This window comes from Morus notabilis, unplaced genomic scaffold (genome assembly GCF_000414095.1).
Source record: "Morus notabilis unplaced genomic scaffold, ASM41409v2 Scaffold414, whole genome shotgun sequence".
NCBI lineage: Eukaryota > Viridiplantae > Streptophyta > Magnoliopsida > Rosales > Moraceae > Morus > Morus notabilis.
In genome coordinates this window covers 139,400-158,920 of record NW_010365171.1, presented here as the reverse complement: position 1 = coordinate 158,920, position 19,521 = coordinate 139,400, and the positions used below count along the sequence as shown (strand labels likewise).

The window sequence follows — 19,521 nt, the reverse complement described above, 5'->3', positions numbered from 1 at the left end:
TTGGGAGGAACATTTGCGCTAGTTTGGGATTATTTTTGGATTGTGTGTTTTGACTTCTGCGTCTATTTTAGCTTTCCTAAAAACATGTACGACAATATAAAGTATTGGCTTGGCTTCTAATTTTGCCATGATTAGTGCTCATGGAATGTGTGAGTTTCCATTTGACTTTGCTACCAAACTTTTCTTTTTGTCCGTCCAAACCAAAATTCAAGATTTCATATGCGTATCTTACACACAAAAATTGTCCAAATCAAAGTAAAATGGTCCAAATAAAAGCAAGAGGGAGCAAGAGGGAGATGAGAGACGAGCAAAGACGAAACGAAAAAAGAGACCAACTCCTTCACTTTGCAAGAGAAAACCTAAAATTATCCAGAAATACAATTGTAACAAATGAGGATCGACTCCAACAAATTCTGAATGTGTAAAATCCCTGTGTAATTACAATAGAAAAACTCCCCTTTTCTATGGGGAAGTCAGGAAAAAAAAAAGAAGCAAAACTGTCTGACCCCAATGTAATCTGGAACATGAAGATGACGCCAAGCAATCCGAAAAATGTACTTGCTCGTTCCGGGGTCGCAACTATCTCTAGGTTTATTTTCTTTTGGCTGACAAACTATCCCTAGTTATTCTCACCCCACTTAAGGGTTGTAATTATAACCGTGAAAAGATTCTGAATGTACAAAGATAATGGACTTATGAAATCATCTTCTCCTCTTCCACCAGTCGGGAACTTTCAACCTCCGGCTTCTATGCACAGCAAGGTTAACTCCAGGAACCTTGTGCTTTACTTGTCTCCACAACATATCCACAGCATCTTCCTTGTTTGGTGGGTACTGAAATTCAAAATGATGTGAGATGTTCTTAAGCCGCCTCCACATTTCAACCCATTTTTCCTTTGGAAATTTCCGGAGCTGCTCAACCATATAACCAGGTTCCAAAGCCTCTTTAAATGAGAAGAACAATGAGAATTGGCTGTAGTCAATTTCATCCTCAAATGGGAGCTCAATTTGATCGCTCACAATGACGGGAACACAATGGCTCACAATAGCATCAAACAAGCGACAAGATGAAGGAGTATCTCCTGCAGGATGCAGGCAGAACTTCGATAACCGCATTCCTAGTGAAGACTGGTATAGCAGGCAAGAAAGAAATGAGACGGACAAGATAAGCATGAAAAATAAGCAGGCAAACAAAACATGAAACAAAGAAAAACAGAGATGGCTGACTGCACACTCTTTTGCAAAGAGAATTGTCCTGTCAAAAAGAGCACATACTGTGTAGACCAGGATAATCATGAGGGCACGACCCTTTTATTTTGGGGTGAAAAAGCAGTAAGAACAGATGAAAAGGTATCCTTCCTTGGATTTACTCAACCATCTCTATTTCTGGTACCAAGTCCCCCACACACCCAAACTAAAAGGAGAGAAAATATCCCGATAAAAGATTGTCCTAAGCTAATCAGGATCTTAGTTTAACTATGATAAAGTCATTAATTGCATCTACATATTCAGATAAAAACAAATAGTAGTCACCATGGTATGGTGTCTAAAAATGACACCAGAGGGAAACCATTTCAGGCGAATATATTTATGCCACTCCCTTTGTGGGTTCAAGATAGTAAATTATAACGTCAATCATGGACCATCAATGGGACAAAATAAGCACATATCAGCATTATTCACATCTACAAAACTTCACCACATACCGCTTTTATGTTTTCTCCAGTCGCAACGCTCCTCTCGTAGTGAACGTCATCATAACCAGCTAAAACCTTTGCCAGTTTCACACGAACAATACCTTCCTGAACATGAAAGGACACAAGATGGTCAGTTCTGCTCAGAACATAAGGTTCCAGGACAAGTTTTTCTATTCATATTAAACGTACATCTTTCCTGAATGTCCTCCCTCGAAAGAAAAGAAGCGTGGTCCGAGACTCATATGGGTCCGAAAGGTCATCATCTGTAAAGGAGTCAACAACATGTACGTAAGGGGCCACTACATCTTTGCCCAAATTTGACATGGTTCTGGGGTGGCGGCCAAAATCTACGACAATCTGAATCGACGCATTCAACTCCGCTCGAAGAAACCTGAAAGCATTCGGGTGAGTCATCGGAATCACATGGTCTCTGCCCCCATATCTCTTCCAGTACTTCGATTCCCCCAAGAATTCGAGCAAGTCAATCTGAAGCAATGCAGCAATTTTAACTATAACAATGATATTAAAGCTCAGTAAGAAACATCATCAGTCCAGTTAGATAGTGATGTTTTACATTCAAAGCATAAGTCAGGGCTTAAACATGAGAAGCTGAAAAGGAGTAAATTACCTCAATTCCTGACCAAAGAATAGTACGAGATAAAGACAAACAAATGACACGTTTAGATAATGTCACTAACAAGTACAATTTCATTATGCGCATGTCTGTTTTTCGCTCCATATGTAATCCACTTGATTATAATAAATTGACTAAACAGCTACAAAATCACGTCATATTCTTAAACATTATTATTATTTGTTTTTATTCTTACATTTCTGAATTCCTAATCTAGCGCTTGCTGCTTCAAAACCAGAAATTCCAATCTCACCAAATCTAAAATCACGGTTGAGAATAGAAAATACAAGTGAATTTGTCTCTTCAATACCAATTCAGCAACGGAAACGCAACAACATGATAATTAATTAATTTAAGCCTAAACGACGAACGGTTAGATTAAGGAATCAAACGGAGCACCTGCAATTGGTGATCAATCCGAGTTTTCGGATCGGTCATGTTATGGCCGTGAGTGTTGAAGCTCAGAGAGGAGAAGAACGGCACGAAGAAGGCTTCAGCCATTTCCGGATCCGAGACCCTAACGACCTCTCTCCCATCGCCGTCGTACAGAAGCGAGCCCATCATCCAGTACTCGACGCTGTGCTGCCGCTTAAGGCCGGAGTTCTTCGGCCAGGGCGGCCAAGTTTGGGCGGTGACCGGCGCCTGGTCGGAGCTCCGGCGGTTGAGCATGCCGACGTTGAAGCGGCGGGGGAGATCGTACATGAAGACACGGAGAGGAAGAGGAGAGGCGATGGTTGCACAGAGGGGGCGTGCACCGGGCGGTGACTGTAGCAGGGGGAAGAAGTAGGACCGGAGATCGACGGTCCCGATCGACATTGAGTAGGAGATGACGAGGACGATCACGAAGAACAGAGAGATTATGGCCGCTTTTTTTCCGTACATCTTGGGGGATCTGGCGACGAGACTAGCACTCTCTCTGTGCTGCTGCTGCTGAGTGGTACGGACTACGCCATGGATTTTGGTAAGAAGGCGAAGAGGAATATTGAGCATTTCTTTGTGTTGGTTGAACAAAACAATGCCTAATTGGGGCGTTTTATTTTCTATAAATTATATGGTAGATTATAAAAAAGGAATTTAACTATAAAAAAAGAAACTACTAATGTTTTTTTTTTTCAGCTGTTATATTTATATTAAAAATTATTTATTTGTATATATTTTTTAATTTGGTATGATTTTAATTAAATTTAATAATTTAAAATTAATTATATCAATAAATAGATTCTTATAAAAAAATGCATGTCATTTTATTGTGATTTTTTTGCTTATCTGTTTTAATTTTATTGTGATTTTGATATAAATCCGAATTCGATAGAGACTTTTTACCACGATGAATATGAGTATATTCTTTTAAGTGAAGTTTTATTAAAAACGAATAACTCATTCTATTGTATATTTTAATCGTAAATTTCAGAAATATGTATCGCCGATTGAGGTTTTTCCTCACATAAATGTATTTTATTAATTAAGTTTTATTTTTTTCTGCTTTTAATGATGGTGCATTTGTGAATTTTTCAAATTATTATTATAACAATGCAATCTAAAGAAACTACCCTTGAGAATGAAAATACCTCCGGAGTACTTTTCCTCGTCTTTACCTTGTTTAACTTATTTAAATGTTTTTTTTCCCCTTTGGGGACAAAAAAAAAAAAAGAAAAAAAAAACTGTGAAGATTGAAGGAAGCCAATTGCTGAAGATTTTTTAATGACCATAGGAGAAGCCGGAATGGTATGATATTATGTGAATAAAAAAGGCAGAGTCAAAGATGATCATTGTACTTATTTGGACATATGACGAGAAAATGGATCCAATCAAACTGGAAATCTTCTTTTTTATTTTAATGAAAAAATAAGAAGCATCGTGAGAAACCAATCTGAGCTATTTGCGTCCAACTTTGGGGGCAATTCAGCTTTCATGGGAACTTTTTTTTTTTTTGGGTAATTCTTAAACCCTTTTTAAAAGAAAATACATTCATAGCGCGAAAAAATCAATACAAATACTAATTCACATGTGTACAATTTCTTTAGTGCAGAAAATACCACATCAATAAACAATTGGCTCTACCTACGAACTCAAATGAAATGCTTAAAAAAATAAATAAAATGTATCTAACTTCACAAATAGACACCTAAAAAGATACACTAAAACAGAACATACATACAACTTTTAACCAATCATGTGGAAGTATTTAATAAACTAACAAAAAAAATACTGCCAATAAACAAATCTAGGAGAGAAAAATACAACCAAACACTAAAAAAAAAAAAAAGCACAAACAAGTCCAGGTAAAATGAGTATTATCACAAACTCAAACCAAGCTAAATAGAAAAGGGAAAAAACAACTGAAAAAAATGATGATAAAACATCTAACAAAGAGACAACCATTAGCACCCAAAACAATAGAAAATGGTCGGGCACCGAGTGAGGGGAAAACACCATTAGCGCATAATGCAACTGCTAATGTGACACTTCTGATACTATCTAATGCATCGTATCACCAGAGACGATACTTTAAAAAAGTATAAATGTTATAAAAGCAAACCGAGTAGAGATGTTAAAAGGGCCGTGCCGGGCCGGCACAACCCTAGGCCCACGGCGGGCCTGGGCCGTGCCAGGGCCGGGCCTGAGGAGAAAACCTCAGGCCCAGCACTGGCCCTTGGCCCTAGTCCATAAGGGCCAGGGCCGGGCTTGGGCCCAAGCCCTTCACGGGCCGGCCCTGGCCCTTTTAATTTTTTTTCAATATTTATTTAAAAAAAAGAAAATATATCATATGTCCCCAAAAGATGTAATTTTATTGAATTGAGATAATACAAATAAGTACACATAAATGATCAACTCGTTAAAAACCTTGTCAAGTAAATCTCGTGGGGAGATCGGGACAAAACCTTAGCGAAGAAAAAAAAGAGTGTAGTATTCTAGGATAAGTAAATTACAAAACCTAAGTGCTTCTAGAAGATTCTGTTATATCTAAACTCAATCTTAACCTAATTTTCTTAATGCACTTGAGTTTCACTTATGATTAGCAATATTTTTAGGATTTTTTTAATTTCAAATTTGATGACAAAAAAAAGTAATATATCATATGCCCCAAAAATATATGATTTTATTGAATTAATATGAATAATTATAAGAAAATGACTGGTTGACCAGACGGCATAGGTCGGCCAATTAGCCCTAAAATGCCTCAAACCTCATTAAAATTTAATGTCGCGGGCCTAACCCTTCGCGTGCCTAGCCCGTGCCTAGCCCTTCGCGTGCCTGGGCCTTGGCGGGCCTGGGCCGTGCCTGGGCTGCGGGCCTCAAACATGAGGCCCAGCCCAAGCCCTTCTAGCGTGCCGTGCCGTGCCGAATTTACTATTGTAGCAGGCTGGGCCAGGCCGTCCATGGACGGCTTGGCCCAATTGACACCTCTAAAACTGAGTGTAGCCCCAAAAATAGCTAACACCTTTGTTCATTTTTGTAAAAGATTCAACCCTTGTGTCCCCACAATAGCAAAAACCACCCCTACCACCATTCGACCTTTATAATTGCAAGCTCGTGCATGAAAATACAAGGCTGGGAGTGCAATAATGCGGCTGTAAACGGTGTTGGGGATCTGACCAAAATGCTTCTTTTATATCTTCACTCTTTTAGGGATCAATACGCTTTATAGATTATATTATCTTGTATTTCTTGAACTCTCTTCAAGTATTGTGGAAGGTAGATTCTATTATATATATTCTATTTGGTAACTAGCATCAATCAGTCGCATATTTTTTTAAAAAAATTATAAAAGTAGTAATTTAAATATTAGAAGAAAAAAAAAAAGAAAGGGACGTCAACGTACACAAGTAGAGCAACATAATAACAAACTATGTTGATCTGCTTATTTTATGCAGAGTTATGATGTAGACATTAATAATGTAAAAAAAAAAGAAACAAAGAAAATATGTTAAGAGAAAAAGAAAAAAAAAATGCAATCAATGTCGGTGGATTTCCTCACGGCATACCAATAACGCGCCACACGTCCCATGTTGATTCTTGATCGGAATCAAAGTCGAGAGGTAGACAATTGGTGCAAATTCGATTGAAGTCACCAGAACTCTACGAGGTTACATCGAGATCGAGATTTGAGATTGTTGACGACACGTGTCAATCAGCAGCACAATTTGTCATAACAACACGTGTCTCATTGTCAAGGTAACCAATTCAGAGACACTGCGTGTAGAGTAATTAGGCTGTTAATGAGTTAGGTTGGTACGTTATAAGATTTTTTATTAGGAGAAAGATGGAAATAGGTTAAAATTTGAGATGAATTAAAATTAATAAGTTAATAGTTTACATAAGTTAATAAATATGTCAAATTACTATTTTCGTCCATAACTTGTCTGGTTATGAACCATAACTTGACAAGTTTATCCATAACTTATCTGGTTATAAATCATATATTGACAAGTTATGGCATATTAATTTCTATAACTAAAAGTTGGCCTATGTACTTCTTTAAACTTTTCATATTGGCCTATTTTCTATTATTTTTGCTTTTTATTTTCCCGCCTTAAAGGGTGTGGGTTGCACATAATTAGCCCCAATAATGTTAGAAAAATTTCACAATCCAATGATGTTTGGGTTGGGTTGGGGCGGTGCGGAGTGGGTTGTGTGGTCGGTTTCAATATTTAAAGAATTAAATATTCAAAGTTCAATCAAACATTCAAAGTTCATCATCAAATAGAAATAGTAACTCTAGCATTTAAATAGATAGAAATTCAAAGTTCAATCTAACATTAAACATGAAGCAGAGAAGTCCATCAAATATCAAATATAAAGCAAACATAAATTAGTTTACACTCATAAATTAGTCTTAACATAAAGTAAACATAGATGCTTAATTCAAACATGAATAAATTAGAGAGTAAAAATGAGTTACTTGCTTTAGGTTAGATATTAGAGAAGACAAATTAAAGCGCAGATTGAGTTATAATGTGCGGGCCATTATAAGTATAATTCACACTTCACCTTAAAATTTCAGGTTAAACATTGAATAGATCGAAAAAAATTTAATATTAAAAATTGTATTTTTCAAATTGAGTTGGACATGCGAATTTTATGGGTTTATGAAGAGCCCTAAGAGTTAAGCCAGTTTGGTTGGAGGATTCGTTCTCTGATTCGAATCATAGTTCATGGTTCGTTACAATATTTTCTCTCATAAAAAACACATATAAATCAAAAATAATTATAATATCATAGTTCTAATCCATGAACCAAACGGACAATAAAGATGATCCACGTGTAGTTCATGGTTCGTTACAATATTTTCTCTCATAAAAAACACATATAAATAAAAAATAATTATAATATCATAGTTCTAATCCATGAACCAAACGGACAATAAAGATGATCCACCCTAAACCGAACCCGTCCTTGGGCCATTCCAAAAAAAGAATGTCCAACCAAACCCTAATCTCAAAAAAAAAAGAAAAATGCGGCGTGTCGTGAGCATAAAAAATCGGGATATTCATTACACTCATATAATAAATGGAATGCTTAGCCTATTATGGAGTCAACTTCTTTTACTGCTCTTATTATTAGTTTGCTAAAATATTTTGATAATCGTCTGCCTGGTTTAAGTTTTAAAGTGTCTTCCGTAAGCCAGACGCAATTCAAAGACAGAGCCACCCAAAAGCGGTGGAAAGCGACAGAGCCGGTGGAATAGTATTGATATTTCGAAAACGACTCCAATAATAACAGTGAACAACAAGTGAATTTCCACTTTACAAACATGTCATGCACGCGGAAGACAACCGGGAAAAAAAAGACAAGAGGAAGAAAGAGAGAGATAAATTAAGACGCATTTGAAGTTCATTTATATGTATAAGGATCATTATCATGAGTACTCTTCTCAATTTTAAGGTTATTATGAGTTTGCCTTATAAATTTTAAAAAAATTTATTTTATTTCTTGAATTTTAGATTAATCACATTTAGGGTCAGTTTAGTATTATTGTATTGTTTAAAATTTATGTTATTATTGTGCTGTTAGTCAAAAATTATTGTGATCAGAAACATGTAAGTGTTTGATATTTTTTAAAAAAAAATTATTGTGAATACCAATAGTAGAAATTTAAGTGTTTGATAAATTACGTATAAAATTACTGTAAAGATGTATAATGATTAAAATAAATATAATTTAATACACATACTTATAATTAATTTTATTTATATTTTTATAGTCAATATTCGTAATATTTATACACCAAAAAAACTCAAAACATATAAATTATACATTCATAAAGAAATTAAATAAAGGTAAATTACTTTTTAAACTTGCAACATTATAATATAAATATATTATTAAAATTTAGCATAAGATATTTATTAAATCAGATTAAGAGGATGTTTGATAGAGGAATTTATTCTTTAATTTAAATCATGATTCGTGATTCACTATAGTATTTTTTCTCATAAAAAATTCACATAAATTAAAAATAATTTAAATTACATAATTTAAATACTCTAACTAAACGTCCTAATCTGGCATATGTCGATCGAAGGGCAGTAGTCCTGGCAGGCAGCGTATTTATCCCTTTATTTTTTCTGATTTATTCCCCTTTATTTCGCTTGCAAAAGACAAGACAAGTATATAAACAGAAAACAAATGACGTCCCGTCTCGGGAGGTCGTTTGTTAGCATCGTTCACATTTATGTAGTTTCTCTTCACTGACTTGACTTCATTTCCAAAACCCAGAACCTTCCCAAACTTCCAACACCCTATTTTTTGTCAAAATTTTGAAGGATTGCCAATTCGTACACGCTTCCCCTCTTCTTAATACTGTTCTAATCTAATCTTCCCATAAATATAAAACCAAACCAAACCAAACAAACACTCATTCACGGTTCTCGCACTGCGTTTTCTTCACGCCATTAGAGAGATTTCTGGAGCTCTTCACCGATCGATAATGGCGTCTAGGTTTAGCCCCGCAGATGTCTCCGGTTTCAAATTCCTATTGCTTCTCGCCGTCGTCTACGGGCTGTTGTCGATGCTGGTCTACTCGATCGTCAACATGAAATTCATTGTTCCGCTGGAGATCGACGCGCCTCTTGATCGGTTCTCGGAAGCCAGAGCGATCGAGCACGTCCGATTTTTGTCCAAGGAGATCGATGGACGCCAAGTGAGCCTGCATTTTCAATTAACTTCGAATCGCAATTTTTTTTTTTTTTTCATGTTTCGGATTTGTTAACTCGATAAGATCGATATGATTAGGTTTTTGTTCTCGTGATCGATTTAATTCTTTTGTGCTAATATTGAAAGTTTCAATCTGAATTCTTCCGTTTGGTTTCCGAGAAAGTATAGAAAAACAAAACGAGTGAAATTCTTGTTTGGTCTTGTCATTAATTGCTCGAATATGAAGAAAGTTTTTTTTTTTAAGATCACGTGTTGTTTGTATGTTACTAAGCAGAGAGTTACTACAATTGTTAGTGATATATTGATACTTGGCAGAGACGTTGCGTTGTTTGTTGGGTTCTTTATTGGTAATTTAGTTTGGTTGTTGGTAGGAGGGGCGACCTGGTCTAAGAGAAGCTGCTCGTTATATCAAAGGACGGTTGGGACAGATAAAGGAGCGATCTGGATTAAATACGAGGTCGGTGCAGTGTTACAGTTTCAGTTCAATCTTGATTTTTATGGAATTTGTTTTATTTGGTTTAAAAAACTCCAGTCCCCTGTAAGATCTATGATTTGTGATTAGCTACAGAAGCTTATCGTACACATGGAGTTTGACAAACCAACTTTTTATGCAGGATTGAAATCGAGGAGACTATTGTTAATGGATCATTCAATATGATGTTTTTAGGCCATAGCATATCTCTCACTTACAGAGACCACATAAATGTTATCATGAGGTACCTTAGCGTTTTTATGCTTTTTATTGGACCTCTTTCTATGGCTGTACTAACGATTAAATTTTGACACGAGGTCCCACTCTATGAATTAATTATGACTTAGTTAAGCATTACTGCTTTTATCTTGAAACATTTGCAAAAACAGCAATCCTATTCGGTATCAACGGTCTCGGCCACCAACTCATAATGAGTAGGTTCCACATGAGCCATCAATGTGGGGGACTTGGTGTGAATAGTAGCATTGAGGGACCACTAATTACCTTTTCTTTATTCTTTTAGAAAATATCATCGGGTATTGACTTTTTGTAATGGCAGAATATCATCGGCAAATTCACAAGACTCTGATGCATCAGTAATGTTGAACGGCCATTTTGATAGTCCACTTGATTCCCCTGGTGCGGGTGATTGTGGTTCATGTGTTGGTGGGTACACGAAATAGATCTTTAAGCTGCAGAATGACTTGCACCATTGATGGCTTAATAATACTTTTTGTCTGTGCATTTTCCTATGCAGCATCAATGCTGGAAGTGGCGCGTCTTATTGTCGACTCTGGTTGGATTCCTCCTCGGCCTATTATTTTTCTTTTCAATGGTGCTGAGGAGCTTTTTATGTTGGTATGATGTTAACTTCATTACTCTTATGTCATTGGGCCCTTCAATAATCCTTAAGCTGATAATGGAAAGTTGCATATGTTTAATTAAGGGAACACATGGCTTCATGAGGACTCATAAGTGGCGTGATACAATTGGAGCTTTTATAAATGTGGAAGCATCTGGGACAGGCGGGCCCGGTAGGATGTTTTCAGTTGCCAATATCATTGAGTGCATAATGTTAAAAATATTCACATTTTTTGTTCCTGCTTTTCTAGAATAAAAACTGACTGGTTGGGGTCGTCATTTTATCCTGATCAAATTGAGATCATCTTGTAATGAGGATTTTTTTTTTTTTTTTTAATGAAAAACACTTTCCATTACCAAGTCGAATGTTAGTAGTCTAGAGGATTGAAATATTAGTTTTATACTGTTATAACGTTACTATCTCTTCCAATTTATTGTACCAAGATAGTAACAATTGCTTCATTACTATTTCTGATTGGAGATTTAGAAAATATGAAGGAAAGTTAACATGTTTGGTCTGTTTTCTTGAATTATGATTGGACTTTAAAGCTTGTCATTTGCAAAGAAAATAAAAGCATTTCGGAGCCGTGCCAGTCTTGACTTATCTGTATGTTTCTATATATTTGCAGATTTAGTTTGTCAATCTGGACCTGGTCCATGGCCTTCTGAAGTCTATGCTCAATCGGCAATATACCCAATGGCACATAGTGCAGCCCAGGTTAATTTCTTTTCAAATAGTTAAAATCACAGTGGAAGCATTCAATCAACGTTTTATCTGTGAGTTTCAAAGTGCTGATGTGGTTTTATTTTATTTAATTTTTTTGATGGGGGAATGTGGTTTTATGTGGTGAACCTTCTTTTTGACTTAATCAATTTATCTATTTGACCATATTAGAATATAATTTTTCTAATTGCAATGTTTATGGGATGTTAGAAACTGTATTTGTCCTTTATTGATTTGATCTTGAATGTCTGTCTATATGCAGGATGTTTTTCCAGTCATTCCTGGAGATACAGATTACCGAATATTTTCCCAAGACTACGGCAACATTCCCGGACTGGACATTATTTTTCTCCTTGGTGGTTATTTTTACCATACCTCATATGATACAGTGGAGAGACTATTGTATGCATTACAACTGCTATTTTGGTATAGATTTACTTAGAATGGAATTTTCATATCATCTCATTCCAAAGCACTTCCTCTGATTCATCCAAATGTCCACAGACCAGGAAGTATCCAAGCACGTGGAGACAATTTGTTTAGCATCATCAAGGCTTTTGCCAATTCTTCTAAGCTAAAAACGGCCCATGAAAGAGAATCTCATGAAGCTACTACAAACTCAGAGAAGATTGAGCGTGCTGTTTTCTTTGATTACTTAACATGGTTCATGGTATGCTACAAGGTTCATGGTCTGTGTTGCTCATAATAGTTAATTACATAACAGGCATCTTTTTAAGTGACAGGTACCTTTTGTTTTTGTTGGCTTGCTTTCTTTTGTGTTGCTTTGATGATAGATATACTACTCAAGAAGAGTGGCCCTGCTGCTTCACAACATTCCTCTTGCCATTTTCTTCATTATGCCAGTCCTACATTTAAGGTCCTCTGGGCTACGTTCTTGCTTTGCAACTTTATTTGATTTTATGAAAGGTAGACAGTTCATTTTTGCTTTTATATGTGTGCACATATGTATATGTTTTATTTTATATAATACCCGTGGCATTCTTGCTTTATTCTTATCCTCCAGTTGTTTCTTATGCCTACACTTCTGCCTCGAAACTGTAATTTGGGTTTAATGGCAGTTGACAATCTCAATAATGTTTGCAAAATTCTAATTTGCAGGTATGTTATTCTACGCAGCGGCGGTTATTTTTGCAATCATTTTCCCAATAATATTTTCCATCCTAAGATTGCTGTTTACTAGTCATGGAATGAATTGGTGAGGTTTATATCTTTATGTTGTACGTATACTAAAGGCTATTGCCTTCTTGTTTTCTTTGAGATATTAATATTAGAATAAGAACTCCATGGGCCACAGTTGTCTGTTAAGTTTTCTGATCGTGTATTCTATATGAGACATTACATTTCTCGTCATCAAATATTCATTACTTTTAGAAGTACTTCCAAAACTCTTATCATCAATCATCAGTGATGGTGAAAGAACTGCCCATTATGCATTAAAGAAATAGCTGGATTCCAATCTAGCAATTTGGAGTTAGTTTAATTTCAAGCTAGCTTTCTCCCTAAGTGTTAGTTGTTTTCCAAGATTCTTGTTGACATGCGTGACTTGTATGCAGGTTTGCTCATCCATATTTGGCTTTCATGATGTTCATCCCTTGTGCACTTGTTGGTTTGTCGATTCCAAGAGTTGTTTGGAGTCGCTTTCCCCTCTCGCAGGATGTTTTAGGTCTTCAGCCATCAAAGGAGGTACTAATACATATAACTCTTGACCAAGGTCAAGTTAAAATGTTTACGTTCTTCTTTACTGCTGTTAAAATATTCTTCGTAACAAGGGAAGAAAGACTTAAAATTAATCACCCCAATTGTATATAGTAAATGTGGATGATATTAAAAATTTCATCTTCATAGTTCGATCAGCACTTTCTGGGTTACGATGAATTCAACTGACAAAACTTGGCTATCCCAAATTGATGCGGGTTGGCCTTACTTCATGCGGTGTGGAAGAGCTTTTAAAAAGGAAATTTTAGGTGAAAAAGAAAATAATTATTCTAACATAATCTGTTTCATTCCCAAGTTGACTATGAAACTTTTCATTAGATAGAAGTTCTTTCTTTTTTAACTTATGGCTAGGGGTATGTTTATATGTCTTAAATTCTCTTGGTGCATTGTAGAATCACTTTGTATAGCTATGGTCAATACATACCGCTGTTTGATGACTTTCTAAGGTCTAACTTCAACGTTCATAACCTCATATATCATTCGAAGGCAAAAATTTTATCAGACATTAATATTGCAGGCACTCTCTGTTGAAGCAAGATTTTGGGGAACTTTTGGGTTATATGCTGCATTAACTACGGTATGTAGTGAAATTATTTCTATAATGTGTAGCAAACAAGTATGGAGTAATGCAATTAATACTCGAAGAGATGATCCTGAGATATATGAGCTTTTCAGTTGTTCTCTCAATTCTTTTAATTTCAAAATCTGAAGCAGCTAAAAATTAATTAAGTGAAAGCAGGCTTATCTTGTAGCTGGTCTAAGTGGAGGCTTCTTGACTTTTATTCTATCTGCTTCAATGCTTCTTGCGTGGATTTCATTTTGCTTTGCAGTCAAATCTTGTGGTCATCAATCTTTCAGGTGTTGGTTTCTTAAACTGTTTTTCTTTCATTAGTCCAGTCTTGTCTTGCCATTTTGGTCTTGTTTAACTCTGGGTAAAGGAGCTGTAATTTATGAGAACACATTAGCTTAGTCTGATTTATACTGCTTCTCTCTCAGGGCAACAATGTTCTACTTGACACCTCAAATTCCATTCCTCGCATACTCTGTTTATTTTGGTGGCTTTCTCGTCCAATTCTCGGTTGAGAAGATGGGCATGATGGGTTCTAGTCCACCCCCATATGGTTAATTTTCCTCAACTTCTATTAACTCATACATTGATTTCCTTGAACCATTTTATTCACTTAATTAGTAAATAGTAATGCAAATGTTATTACCAAAGCATGATACAGTAGTTTTTTCTAGACCCAAACTGATGCTGACTACTGACCTTCCTGTTAGTTTGAAGGCCATTTTGTGTGTGTGTGTGCATCGCGCTTGCACATGTCTTGTGCCTGCATAAGCAACAGCGTGGAAGTGATGTTCAATAATTTACTTTTCACGAGATTGGAAGGGATTCGAACTGCAATTCTCAACATTAGAGGATGAAGATTGATGCTGCTACTATTAGGCTTAGCACCTAACTGAAATTCTCCAATTCACTAGATGTTCACGGATTTGCAAGTGCTCTTTAATTGATGTTAGAAAATTATTTGGGGATGTTAAAAAATGGATATCCATTGTATGCAGGTTATTTCATTCCTGATGTTGTAGTTGCGGCGGTTGTTGGAGTTGTGACGGGTTGGTGTGTGGGCCCTCTTCTACCTGTTTGTGGTCACTGGTTAGCCAGGCGGTCTATTATGCAATTTTTGCTTCATCTTACCATACTAGGCTTGGCTCTGTCATCCCAGTTCTTTCCATACACCAAAGCTGCACCTAAGAGGGTTGTTTTTCAGCATACGTTTCTCACCACAGGTACTAAAGCTAGCAACAGTAGTGTTAAATAATTCGCATGATTTTAAACTGTTTTTAGAAGTCTGATTGTTTTTTTTAGGATTATAGCTTCATGAAGGTTTTTGTATTAGTATAACCTAGTTTAGATGGTATCCCCTAGATGCTAAACAATCCAATTTTTTTTCCCCATCTCTCAGGTTTATCATCTGAAAATAGTATTTTCTTCTGTTATTGCAGATTCAGATCAAGTTGTGGAGTCCAACTATGAATTTTCTGTCGTAGATTCCAATTCCTTACTTTTTCTTTTCAAACACGCACCTGAAGTGGCAAAGGAGTTGCAAATAGGTCCAGAGTTCTCATTCGAAACTGCAAAGTTGTCTCACCGAGAGACATGGATGGTATGTGGTAGTAAGTTTGAAGATTATAGTATTATGTCAAACATTTTTTCCCCTGGTCTGTTTATGCCTCTCGAAACTTAAACTGCTTAATTCTCAACGAGCAAGTTCTTCCATATAGTGTGCAAAACCACCTGAGCCCCATGCCCTGTGGTGATCTGTTTGAAGTGTCTTTTCTCTTGTTTGAGTGATTAGAAAATATCCATGTCCTGATCTTGAAGTGAAGCAATTAGTACTTTCGCAGAAATAAGATTTCATGTTTATTGGAATTCAAGGAATCCGTGGGTTTCCATAATATTAAGATAACCTTTCATCTTTTGCAGGGACTTTTTCCTGTTTCTTTTTTGTTTTCAAGAAGTTTGAAGTTTCCAGCAAAGAGGGATGAAGTTTTGAAGCAGTACAGACACTTTCCCCTGCTCACTACTTATGAGCCCCATACAACCTTCAGCAAGGAAACTCGAAGAATTCACTTGGAACTTTCCCTGGGGTAAGTAGAATGAGGTGCATGTGCTATCCGAGTTATCTTTATCTGCGTACATGCGACAAAAAATCCGATTTTTTTTTTTTATTTTCTTTTACACTCTGAAATTGTGCCGTTGTTTTTTTTCCAGTGTCAGATTTATATTGTCTTACATTTGTGCTGTTGTTGTTTTACACTCCTCTGAAATTCCGAATATTTTATTTTCTATTATCTGCATACATACGTGCCGTTGTTGTCTTGGATCTTTCAAGTGTTAGTTTTATATTGTCTTACATTGCAGTATGATTGAATTCGAATAAAAATATCTCAATGAGCATTTATGTAATGACTCACTGTTTATCTTGATAAATGTAATGCCTTTTGATTTCTGTAAGAAAATACTGCATTGTACAAAAATGTTCGTCTTTTTCCCTGCATTTGTTTTTGTTAATACAAAACCAAGTGTGCAACCTATGAATGTAGTCTCAATTTAGAAAGTAATCTATTGTGTTGAGGTAGCCTTGCCACCAATTCAAAGCGCCTCCAAAGTCTGGGATAAAAATTGAAAATCTTTTCTTTTTTTTTTTCCTGTTAGTTTTCCTTTTAAAGCAACGGCTTATGTGCCGGTGGCAGAATGTGCACAACCTACTGTCGGAAGGATGATGAATGTGTTACGTTTAAGACAGTTTTCTGGGCAGTTTATTCAATTGCAAGGTCTCACAGCTTAATGTATTTCTTTCAGTTCCTTGGAGGAGGTTTGGGTTACAGTCCTCAATATTACTGGCCCATTATCCGGTTGGTCATTTGCTGACAATGTGGTTCCAGGTACGAAAAAAAGTCTTTATGGTTACACTTGAATGTTGAGCTTTTTATCTTCTCCCTAAACTCTCTTACCCTGAGAAATTGGTACACAGCCCCTGAAATACTTGGTGGAGGGCCGCCTTCATACATATGCCGTCTTAGTGGAGCCAGTCATCAGAATTGGACTTTCTGGTTAGAGGTAAAGTTGGATTTCTGCAGGCAGTTAGTTTGCATTTCTATGTTTCTACTGTTGGTACAGCAGCAACTCTCTCTCTCTCTCTCTCTCTCTCTCTCTCTCTCTCTCTCAAGAAAGATAAAGAAAGTGATCAAATGTCCGAAGTGTTTACATGTGATTATTGCAGGCTAGCAGTGGTGAAGACTTGAGAGTTGAAGTTGCGGTGTTAGACCAACACATGGTTAATGCAGCAAAGAAGCTGAAGGGCCTTTTCCCGGATTGGGTGGATGTCGTTGCTTATTCTAGCTATCTGTCCAGTTACGTGTTCTAGCAAACATCACCGTAGGCCCATAGGTTGATTTTCGTTCTTTTTTTTTTTTTTTTCGATAATTAGGTTGATTTTCATTGAAAGAATAAGCTTGCTCATTTGGCTTTGAAAATCATGTATAACATGTCTTATTGAAAACTCATTCAAGTTATTCGATTTTAGGGTGCATCTGATTCTTTTCTTTCATTATCCTCCCACTTTAAGCTGTTTTTCCTTTGGCTCTTGCTGCAAAAAGGGACCGTGAGTGAAAAAAGTTGTCGTTTGTCCCTCTCCTGAAAGGGCATCACAGGACACATGAGAAACGTTGTTCATGTAATGTAAATTTGTGTGCGCGTTCGGAAGTTGGAACCGTTTTTTAAAGCGATTTTTACGTATTTCAAAAAATATAAAATAAAAATAAAAATGAAACGACGTTTGTTTAGTAAATATTTTAAAAATAAAAATAAAAATAATAAGAACGATTTTTATGAAGGAATTAAAAAACAGTTAAAAAGTAATTTTTATTTTTTAATACTTATTAATAATATTATAATATATTAATTAATAAATATAATTTTATTTTTTTATTATACTCAAAATAATTTCTTAAAAAATTAATTAAATGTAATTTCAGAATTAATCACAAAATAATTCTTAAAATAATTTTATTTTTACTTTTTAATAAAAATAAAAACATTTTAAAATTAATTTTAAACGCACCCTGTGTTTCAAAAGTCTTGTGGCAAAAGGAAAAATAGAAGTACAAACTTAAAAACTAGTTTAGCATAACAACAATAAAAAGTATATTCTTATTTCAAGGCTGCGGGATTTAAAATCTACATCTTAAGCCTCATGGTGGTCACACGTGTAGTAAAAAACCATTGTAGCTTTATGGCATTTTGGATTTGAGTTGGATTGGCATTAGCTTTAAAACTTGACTATGCTCTAAAAAAAAAAAAGCCTCATGGTGGTCACACATGTAGTAAAAAACCATTGTAGCTTTATGGCATTTTGGATTTGAGTTGGATTGGCATTAGCTTTAAAACTTGACTATGCTCTAAAAAAAAAAAAACTACGATGCGTAGTAATTAACAATAAAAGTGTAGAAAACACAACATAGAACGACGCTGATAAATGAACTATTGTAAGATTACTATTGATAACACCGTAAGGAACTCTAGAGTATGAGTGGTAATTCGTGTTGGTGAGTCGTGTTGACTCGCTCAGTTGATACGAATAGGGTTAATACGAACACGACCCGTTTATTAATTGTGTCAAAATACAAAACCCAAACACGACATGTATATTGACGGGTTGACATAACACGACACGAATAACCCGTTTATTATCAGGTCATAAACGTGTCGTGTCAATCCATTGGTTACCTGTCAACCCATTTATAAAATGGGTGATAAATGGGTCGTGTTAACCTATTTCTGAACCTATTTTTGAACTTGTTTATAAAATAGGTGATAAATAGGTCGTGTTAACCTATTTATGAACCTATTTATAAAATGGGTAATAAACGGGTTGTGTATTTGTGTTACCTAAATATAACACGTTTAATAAACGGGTTATGACGGGTCAATTACGAGTTGGCAGGTCAACTGAAAATGACACGTTATTTAATCGTGTTTCACGGGTTCGACCTGATTTTGATCCGGACCTATTTATGATAAATCTAAATCCACTAATTTCGTACAGATTTCGAATCGTATCGTCGTATCGCTACCCGAATTGTCAACCCTACTGTAACACCCTGAAGAATTAATTGAGATTATTAGTGTGCCTAATCTGAATTATTAATTGAGTTTAATTAATAAATGTTTCTGACACAAGTGAGTTTAAATAGTTCCAAGGTATTTAAATTATTCTTAATAATTTATTTTAAACCAGAAGTGTGTATGGGCGTATTTATGGACTGTTCTTTTAAAACATTGTACACATGTCATTTTCTTTTCTTTTTCCTTTTCTTTTCTTTTTCCTTTATTTTCCTTTTTCCTTCCTTTTTCCTTTCCTTTCTCTTTCCTTTCCCGTGCGCTCTCTCTCTCTCTCTCCTTCACTCTCACTCTCCCGCTCACTATCTTTCTCTCTCACTCCCGTTTTGTGTCCCAAATCAAACGGATTTTGAGCCAAAGACGAGTTTCAAAGTGTTTTCAACATCAAGAGAAGGATTCAAGGTAAGATTACTGAAAGAACCTCTCTTGAATCTCAAGTTTTTAGATTTCAAAACTTATTTTTGGTTCAAACTGGATTTTGATGGTTTTTGAGTAAAACTAAAGTAGAAATTGGAGATCTTGGGTTCTTTGGACTTGTTTTAGGACCTAGAAC

The 19,521-nt window shown here is 35.7% G+C and overlaps 2 protein-coding genes across 2 annotated transcripts; one reads left to right on the top strand and one right to left on the bottom strand.

Annotated features, from left to right (window-relative positions):
- Positions 1-296: 296 nt before the first annotated feature.
- Positions 297-3,321, bottom strand: LOC21388938 (probable arabinosyltransferase ARAD1). Its single transcript, XM_010107496.2, has 4 exons — positions 2,730-3,321; positions 1,886-2,182; positions 1,706-1,801; positions 297-1,127 (listed from the first exon to the last, which is right to left on the bottom strand). The coding sequence occupies exons 1-4, from the start codon at positions 3,318-3,320 to the stop codon at positions 702-704; spliced, it is 1,410 nt and encodes a 469-aa protein (XP_010105798.1). The 5' UTR covers position 3,321; the 3' UTR covers positions 297-701.
- Positions 3,322-8,976: 5,655 nt separating this feature from the next.
- Positions 8,977-17,350, top strand: LOC21388937 (endoplasmic reticulum metallopeptidase 1). Its single transcript, XM_010107495.2, has 21 exons — positions 8,977-9,474; positions 9,860-9,945; positions 10,103-10,204; positions 10,520-10,626; positions 10,718-10,818; positions 10,907-10,994; positions 11,451-11,539; positions 11,808-11,947; positions 12,050-12,215; positions 12,340-12,472; positions 12,665-12,761; positions 13,120-13,249; positions 13,800-13,859; positions 14,022-14,140; positions 14,279-14,403; positions 14,849-15,073; positions 15,290-15,450; positions 15,771-15,934; positions 16,650-16,732; positions 16,822-16,907; positions 17,071-17,350. Exons 1-21 carry the CDS (start codon positions 9,262-9,264, stop codon positions 17,212-17,214), a joined length of 2,619 nt encoding a protein of 872 aa, XP_010105797.1. The 5' UTR covers positions 8,977-9,261; the 3' UTR covers positions 17,215-17,350.
- Positions 17,351-19,521: the final 2,171 nt, after the last annotated feature.